The sequence below is a fragment of the Bactrocera oleae genome, chromosome 5, assembly GCF_042242935.1.
Source record: "Bactrocera oleae isolate idBacOlea1 chromosome 5, idBacOlea1, whole genome shotgun sequence".
In the NCBI taxonomy this organism is placed as follows: domain Eukaryota; kingdom Metazoa; phylum Arthropoda; class Insecta; order Diptera; family Tephritidae; genus Bactrocera; species Bactrocera oleae.
Genome location: NC_091539.1, coordinates 70,343,123 through 70,352,753, shown reverse-complemented (window position 1 = coordinate 70,352,753; position 9,631 = coordinate 70,343,123). Strand labels below are relative to the sequence as shown.

General features: G+C 35.8%; 1 protein-coding gene across 2 annotated transcripts; it reads right to left on the bottom strand.

The window, feature by feature from the left end:
• Positions 1–4,982: 4,982 nt before the first annotated feature.
• dx (deltex E3 ubiquitin ligase) lies at positions 4,983–9,090 on the bottom strand. 2 transcript variants are annotated; one of them, XM_014246844.3, is made up of 7 exons: positions 8,998–9,084; positions 8,507–8,853; positions 8,160–8,446; positions 7,928–8,102; positions 6,691–7,865; positions 6,470–6,612; positions 4,983–6,404 (listed from the first exon to the last, which is right to left on the bottom strand). In XM_014246844.3, exons 2-7 carry the CDS (start codon positions 8,688–8,690, stop codon positions 6,104–6,106), a joined length of 2,265 nt encoding a protein of 754 aa, XP_014102319.1. In that variant the 5' UTR covers positions 8,691–8,853; positions 8,998–9,084; the 3' UTR covers positions 4,983–6,103. The 2 variants fall into 2 exon arrangements, with proteins under 2 accessions (XP_014102319.1, XP_069965733.1); XM_070109632.1 differs by having other exon boundaries at positions 8,507–9,090.
• Positions 9,091–9,631: the final 541 nt, after the last annotated feature.

The following is a 9,631-nucleotide window of genomic DNA, read 5'->3' as shown; positions in this document are numbered from 1 at the left end:
CCCTTAAACTCGGGTACTTATGTCCATATAGCTAACATAAACAAATATGTACATACATATATAGAAATGTACTTGTGTGGAGAAATAAAATTATGCAAAAAGAACCAAAATTGCAAAAAGGGCTATTAATAATTGAATAATGCGAACAAAGCGCGCTTTTAGCGAGATATAAGATTACACACAAATGAGACGTACGTCTCTAGTCGCGACAGCATCAGCGCCATCCACAACAACAAGAACAACCAACCAAAACAATTGTGGTAAAGCAATAGAGGCGAGTACAACGAGCACCACCAGAGCAATAAGCGGTTGAGCTTAACGCAAAAAATGTTTTGATTGATTTGTGGTTTTGGTGAACAAGCACCAGCACCAGCGCCTAGCCACAAACTCGCAACTTACCGGCGTATATCAAATGTTGCACGGCGCTGAAGCTGGTGGGAAAACAACAGAAATACTTATGCATATAAATACATATATATGTACATATTTAAGCGATTCTAGTGATTAAAAAAAGTACGACAAAAATTCTTTTGTAAAGTCAATACTTTTGTCACTTTGAAAACAATTTTGCTGTGAATTATTTACAAATTTGTTTCAAGTTATGTATGTCTCACGCGTAGATATTAGTCTTGAGTACACTCACACACTTATCACCAACCAGAGGGCGAGAATAGGCCCAAAATATTCAAAAGTATTTTGAAATCGAAATAGTTTATACGTTTTTTGAATTTGCAATAATTTTGTGTTTTGTGTTTTTTTTTCAAAGCCACTATCTTCACAACCGTATAGACAACTTTTTGAGCTATTTATGAGCGCAACCACACAACCGTCGTTATCGAGTTAACACGATGAACTGAACGTTGCAATTGCAATTATCTTCACAATATCACTTTAGACATTGCAGCAGGCAGCAATCAATAAGTAGAATAAATATTGAGCTCGAATACATAAAACAACAACTACAAAATTGCAATTGCATGCAAACACGGACTGGAACAGGCTAACCTCCAGATTTAGCTGTCAATAAAAGCAAAGCAGTGCATTTCGAAAAAAAACTTGTCAATGCAGTGATAACTAACAATGATTAATGTGCTTTTCTTCTTAACTGATTGATACACAAATAATTGCAACTAAATTATGTTCTTATTTGATTGTTGCAATTTGTAGTTTTTTATTGCTTAGCAAACAAATAGCACTTGCCCTAACATTAAAAAGCATCCGGAAATTTAATTGAGAAATTAAAAAAAAAAATGTATTTTCCCGACGACTGATCGAGTTAAGCAGTACTGCCTTATTTATTAATTTGGTGAGGACTTTGTGAGTTTCATTATCTAGAAAAGTCAGACCCAAATTCTTTCGATACTAAAAATGAACACCTAGAGTGAAATGTCGGAGACCCTATAAAGTTTGTATATATTAATGATCAGTGTGATGAGCTGAGTCTGTATATACTCGAACTAGTCCCTCAGTTTATGAGATATTGATTTGAAATTTTGCACACATACTTTTCACCGCAAGAAACCGCTCATTTGTCGGAACTGCCGATATTGAAACACTCTAGCAAATAGCTGCCATATAAACTGAAAAATTGGAGTCAAATTCCTATATAGAAAACTTGTTTATATGACAAGATATCTTCACGAACTTTGGCATGGATTATTATCCAAAACAACGGTATATTCTCCGAATAAATTGAACTGCTGCCATACAAATCGACCGATCAAAATCAAGTTCTTGTGTTGAAATATTTTTATATGTGAAGGATATTGTAGCTTCGGTGCAACCGAAGTTAAGATATGTTTCTTGTTCATTTATAATATTTAAAAGCTATTTTAAATGTGCTTTACTTTGATAAATTTTTATAGAAATACTTTAGGATTAAAAACAGCTTATTGCTTGCGGTGTCAGTCCGCTGGTAGCCCAATCCTGCAACAACCACAACTATCTGAGTCAACAAAAGTGCGTAGAAATGTGGTATAAACCAAATAAAGATACATGTATATATGTATGAATATATGTGTATATATGTATGTACTTAAGTAAGAGCGCTTAACTATTTTGGTAGACTATTTCAATTTCGAATTTAAAATTTCATTTATTCATTTTGTATTTCACGGAATTGTCAAGTTTTTCACGACTGAATTAATGGCGTTTAGTTATTGACAACTTCGCTTCAATGCAATACAGACCAGAGGAGATCTCTAGCGACTGCTAGAGTATATTTATAACAAATGTCCATAAACTAAATTGATTTTAGCATTTTTCTCGCTACTGTATTCCGCATAGCGCAGATTACACCTTATATAACTCGCAACTTCAGGCAAACAATAAAAATCGAAATATTTGACTTTAATAAAAGTATGAGTAAAAGACATTGAAATACTCAAGGGAATTTACCAACTGAATGCCAACAGAAAAAAATGGGCTATACTTAATAATCTTTCGAAACCTTATTCACACCAAATTTGGTAATGTCACATTGTCACGTCCTAAATATGTTTGTCCTTGCGCTGTGGTGGGCGCAGAGTTATGCGTAGCGATGACGTCACCGCCCTACGAGAAGATTGCGATTGGGTGCGACAGATACATACATATGTACATCGAATGTTGTTTTTGTGTTTGCCACAAGTAGTTTAATATTACCTACAGCATTATTTATTGCATTGTAACAACAACTCATGCGGATTTGTGCTACACATATAAAAGGAAAAATTTATAAAAAAACCAAAACATGACAAAAAGCTCAGACTATGTCGATGATAATGTGATCAATGTTGTTTCAACTGGAACTCCATGATCGCTCCATATTCGGCAGGAACAACACTGTTACGAGGAAGAAGCAAAACGGCAGCACATAATATTATATATTGTTTTCATACATACCATACACATAGTTACAAATTTATTACAGATATTTAAAAAATTGTATAATATTGTATTAAAACTTCGGAAGTTTGACATATGGTAATAAAATAGTATATAAAAAATAAAATTCAATCACATACGAAATATTTTATCACGCAACAGCCTGAGCGGACTTACATTGCAAATTTTCCATCGTCAAGTGAGAAGAACCCAAAAACACGTCTGCTATGGTTATAATCTATATTTCTGGATTTACTGCTTGATTCTGAACTGCCGTTGGACAATGAAGACTTATGACTAACTGTTTTCGTGTGGATTCGAATCAATAAAACAAAGAACTCTGCATTCGAATATGTTGAGAGCTGGCTCTTCCGAGTTTTCACTGTTAGAACTGTCATTGTGAGAGACCGGTAGACTGGTGTATGGATTTATTAGAGTTCTTCGAGGAAGTACTTTACTTTTAAAAACATTCACAGACCAAAGTAGCTCCTCGAGAATAAAATCGTATAAGTTTAAGGCTGAGGCTTTTAATGTATTAGAAATGTCGAAGCTGTAATAAGGTGATTTTGAGCGTAGATTTCAGAGTAAAAATTTTACAGTGATGACTCTTTGATAATAGGAGATATTTCGCTTAGGCCTCACTCCCAAACATAGAGGAAAGAGGAATGAGTGTTTTCTTTAACTAACTTATAGAAAAAGTGAAATATGTGAGTTCAAGTTTCCAAAACGGCCCAAAGATATTATTAATTAGAAGTGGAGTAACGAGATACTTACCTATAGAGAATACAGCTATTATAACAAGGTTCTTGACGCGTAGTTCGTCGTGGTGGCTGAATTATCTTATAGGAGTACCGGTATGAAGTGAGCGTTAATATAAATACAAATGTAATGGTAGGGAACATTTGTTGTGAACTGGCCTTAATTTTATTTTTCTTTGGTTTACATGACATCTGTCAAGCATATTCAATAACCTTACAATCAGTGAACGAACAACATCATATTTCATTGTCTTGATAATGTCAAATTTTGTACCGGAAAGTGATGATTTGCGGAAAGCATTAATTTTTTGTTTCCGTTTGAAGAAAAGTGCTGCAGAGTCGCATAAAGATTAATTATCACTGGCGATGAAATATTTATTTAATCCAAAAGTCCTAAACGGAGAAAATCATGTGTTAACCTGGGACAAACATCAGCATCGAAAACAAAAACAGACCGATTCGGTAAGAAGGCAATGCTCTATGTTTGGTGGGATCAGAAGGGTGTGGTATGTGTTAATACTAATCGCTACAGAGAACAAATGATAAATTTGAACCATGCATTGATCGAAAACGACCAAAATGGGCCAGAAGATACGGCAAAGTAATTTTGTTACACGACAATACACCTACACAAAAAGCAAGATCGGTTCAGGATACAATAAAAGTACTTGGCTGGGTGCTGCTACCCCAACCGCCGTATTCACCAGACTTGGCACCTTCCGATTACCATTTTTGTTCATCGATGTGACACGCATTGTCTGAGCAGCACTTCGAAAATTGGGTATCTGATTGGTTTGCTTTATTTCTATTGACATGGTATCCACAAATTGCCAGAAAGGTAGTCAAAATGTGTAAAAAGCAATCGTTTGAATATTTCTTTTTACTTTCCCTTTTAAAATTAGTATTTCATTTTCAAAAAAAAAAAATTTCATACCGGTATAATTATCAACGAAAACGTTTTTCAATCCGTGATAAGGAAAACTCAAGCACTCATTGGAAATATCTTGTTATTTTTCTGAGATATTCATTTCGACTTTTTCTAAAAGGAATAGAATGGAAGCTCATTAACTTGTTTTAGCGAGCAAGGTTATTTGTGGTTGCAACGGCCAAATATATAGTATGGACAGCCAGCGTGACTTTTTTAGCTTGATATCGGCTGAATTTATGTTACATTTGGCTAACAAAACTAATAATACAATACCGTTTCAAAAACACACGGTTATATGTAACCACATTCTCCAAATCTATTTGGAGAGCATCAACAACATATTTGAATAGAAATTTTGATGTACTTTTTTTAATTCGCATTGTATTTTTTATTGATATTTGTAAAAGCAATACAAAACTTTTTAACTCAAATTGTTTTTATGAGACATTTATTAAACTAAACTTAACGACGAAAGTTTTACAAACATATATTAAAATCGTTTATTTGCAAATTGAAAGCTACACTAAGGATCATGGTATAAAACCTTTACGGCTATATTTTAATAAAACTAACTTATCAGTTCCACTTGCACAACTTTTTCCTACACAATTATAGGTATCAATAAAAAAAAATGCACATTAAAATTATATAAAATAATTTTACAAGAAAAATATCATATTCTTAACAGAAACACAAACAAAAACGATCAAAATCATGCCATAAGATCACACAATTTAATTTTTTACACCTACATATGTATGTTGGAGGAGATTCTTAAAACTAAAAAAATTAACTTACAAAAACCATTGTCTTATGATATATGTATATCAAAGACAACTTATACGTTTGGCAATACTTGAGATACGCGATAGAGAATTGTATGCTTGACGTGTACAAAACTTCGTTGCAACGTTTAAAAACGTACTCTCTACCAAATTACGAAAATATTTGTGTGTGCGGTTGCTAAAAAAAAAAAACAATAATTTCGCACTATAAAATAAACATTGTAATGAAGTTATTTGTTATATGCATATATGTTTTTCATGCTGTAACTAATACAGTTATAAGTTAATCTATACTGGCGTACTGGCACACATTTTCCCCCACATTTTAACTATGTGCATTTCTTGGCGCTTAATTGCTAAGCGATGCACTGCAATCACTGTGCTACTGTGCTACTTTAACAAGAGCTACATATGTGTATGTGTATATAAAATTAAATCTACTTAAAATATTTAATATTTAAAAATTGAGAGTAAATGGAAGAACATTTAAGGAAGTCTTGTAAATTTTTAAAACCTACACTTTTAAAGCTTATGAAAATATGCGTTTTTTACAATCCACCAACCATCACGTTTCTGTACTTTATGGTTGCCACAGCGCAAGTGCCACTTGGGTGTTTAACGTTCGAGCAACTCAAACGCTAATTTTTTTGAAACACTTTCAAATTGCACACTTAATTAAATTATGATAATAATGAATAAGACTTATATGTATATATGCATATGTTTGTTATAAATATGTTTAGATCGGTCGAATTTGCGTGTGTTCATTAATCGGTGACACCCAAGTGTACTAATTGTTGCATGCAACGCTGTAAATATGTGGGATCGGGGAACATATTGAACTGAGTTTTGTGATCAACACTATTCCAAATGACCACGTCTTCACGCCCTGTGGTTACTGAACGGCCAATGGAAAAGAGAAGTCGTCTGTCAAAAGCGATTTTAAGGAATCGTAATACCTTGCGACCAAGCGGACAGTCAGGTAAATAGCAGACGCGCGGAAAACCAACGGCAAAGAATGCGCGACCTGGATGGGGATGTTCCTCAGTTTGTACACCAGATGCAATGCTGCAAATAAGTTTTATTTAATTTCATTGTTGTTGTGGCAACTTAAAATGCAGGCGATCGCTTACTCGTAAACAATTTGTATGGTGTTTTGACGCTCATGGCCGGGTAAACTTTTACTAATAATACTCCACGACATGGTTCCGTTTGGTTGATTGCCAACTTTCTCGCCGTAAACAATGCCACATACTGGACACTCGATAAAGAGGTTCTAGAAATGAAAAGTGATGTATATAACAGCATTAATTGAAATCAACATATATCACATAGCCGGAATGCCACAACTTACTTTGGACATTTCACCTTGCTGTGATATAATCATGCCATTCAGGCATTGTAAATGCATTAAATGCTGGCAGCGCGTCAATGCTATGGTCGGGTTCTGTGCACTTTGCACTAGCTCTTCCATACACATGGGGCACGGTTGCGCGTTGGGCCACACCGGCGGTTCGGCAACCTTAACGAATCTTGATATCATATCGCTCGCCGGGTCCACGCCCACAATGGAACCGGCAATGGTCGATTGTTGTGCTGATGACAGTAGATGTTGTTGAGATTGATGTTGCTTAGTGTTGTGAAGAGAGGCACCGACGGTTACAGAGCCTCCTGCTGTTCCAACAGAGGGCGCTAAATTTAGAGAACTCGCATGGTGCGGTAGGGGTGGGGGTGCTGGCGCACGTTCACCTAGAGAGGAGGGCGGCAGTGATGGTATAAAAACCTCATCACTGCCTAGCGAACAGTCTAGCAGATCGTTTACAGATATGGCGAAATTGCGACTACGAAGGCTTTCTTTGCTTTCGTGCGATAAATATGTGGAAACAGTGTCTACACTGGGGCGTCTTGTCGATTTTATACTGTTTGTGTCAGTGTCCGAAGCACGAGTGCGTGAACGTGATCGGTGCGATCCCAAACGGCTACTACGCTGTGATTGTAAGGAACCGTCTGAACAACGACTATGGTGGCTTTTCATAGACGCAGTCAGTGTTGTTTTCGAATGTGAAAATGGCATACTCAAGTGATTTACTGATGAAGTCACTGAATTATGTCCAAGTTGTGCCACATTGACATTGTTATTCAAATGGGGGCTGCTACTTTTTGTACTACTTCCGAATATGTTCAAGTTGTTTAGTATATGGCGCAAATTAGTGGTGGACATTTCTCCATTCTTCTTGTGTGACTTGTTGCGGTGTTGTGTATGCGCATGCGAACTAGCTTGTAGGTGAGAATTGCCATGATGGTGAATTAGTTGCTGTTGGTGATGGCCATGTTGAAGATGTTGACTGGAGATTGTTGCCATTGGAGGCAACGGCTGAGGTTGTCGACTGCCATGTGACATCGAAGACATTGCCAGTCCATTATTGTGAGATGTCATGCGCTGTTGCAGTTGTTTTGTGTCGCTTATTTTAGCAGATGTTTTCGGGAGGGTGTTGTTTCGTTTAGTACAAAAATCATTATAGAAATTCACTGCAATGATAGATGTATAAATAAAGTGAGTATCATTCATTATATATCTATTGCAATATTACCATTAAGCTGCTGTGCCTGTTGAGGCGTTAATTTGACAAGAGGGTATGGTGCCTGTTGTGTTCGGCGAATGCTACGTATTGGTCCATTCGGCTGACGAATTTGCGTTAGGTTACAAAAATTAATTACATAGGGTGCCCCAAATCTTGTATTGCATAGATCCAGCCGCTGTTCGCCCTAGAAATATTTAACAAATTTTAATTTCATCTCACACTAAATTTACAAAAATCTCACTTTAGACCAGGCATCTTCAATTATACATTGTAAGTGCATATTGAACGGATGCCAATCACCAGGCCCGGCGCTACCCAAACATTCCCATTTGGTACCCTTTCCAGGTGGAGAGCTGGGTACATAAAACATTCGGCGAACATTAATGGTGGAAAACCCAGAGTCTTCTTCCAACTCTTGAGTCATAGTCCTAATATTAACATAATATTGCTCAAGTTGTGGGTCGGCATCACTGAGAAGGACTCGTGTGAGCTTTTTGGCATGTGCCCGCTCCAAATGTTGAGAGACATCTTAATAAGAAATTAATATAATTACTAATCTATCAAATATATTATCATTTGTGCGTTTACCAGGACTGTAAGGTAGCCACTTGCTATTGCTGGATTCGTACTCCCACACGACTACTGCGTGGGTGTTCACGTTCGCATTTGTACCACCCCCACTTCCAGAACCAACACTTGCAACGCCTACACCGCTTCCACAACCACTAATACCTCCCCCACTCCCAACACCAACGCAACCGTGACCTGCCATTAGCGAAAGCTAACCGCAAAATCGGAGTCTATTTCTTATTTCACCGCTGCATAACCAATTCACTTAACAAAAAATGTTATGCTACTAAATTCACAATTTGTGTACCAAATATAATCCAAAAAGATCATTTATCCATTCGATATATCTGCTCCCAATTCACACACTAAATGTCGATCACAAAATAAACACAAAAATAAAAATGGTGGCTCTGGACTCACTTGCATTCGAAAGTAATCATTTTCTACTAATCAAATTGTTTGCTTTTCAACTGAAAGCGGATATCCAAAAATCATAGTTATCTACTCACTTTTTTTACAAATATATAAAGTTTTTGTATAAATATCATTTTATTACAATCAAATCAGTGTACAATCAGAGCAGATCAATTGATCCTAATTAAAATTATACGAAAACTACAAAAAGAATGAAAGGAAAAGGGTTCAAAAGAAAACTGTCAAAGTGATCTAGCAGAGAACGTCTCTGTCTAAGCTTACATTCCGCGACATCTAGTAGTCATAAATGCTTGTTTTGAATTGGGAATTTCGCCGAGAATGTTGACAGAGAACATAAATGAATATTCATTTACGTTCTCTGACGCACATACATAAGTTGGAAAAATTGCCTATTAAATGTTTATTTTACTATGAATTCTGGGGTTTTTACCGATAATACAGATTTTTAATTCAGAAGGCTTTTCATAATTATAAATTTGTCATATCATAGAAATTGAAAACATAAATCTAAATAGGTATGCGCAACGATTTTTCATATAGGAATATTCGTTGTGTCTATTTATAGCATTTCGCATATTGTGTGGTGTATTTTTCTTTTTCGAAGTTATATTTTTCGATGTTCCCTCATCTGGAACTACAAATTAGTACTCAAAAAGTTTTCAGTTAACATTTGCTCCTTCTCTATTCATCAACATTCTCTGGTATAAA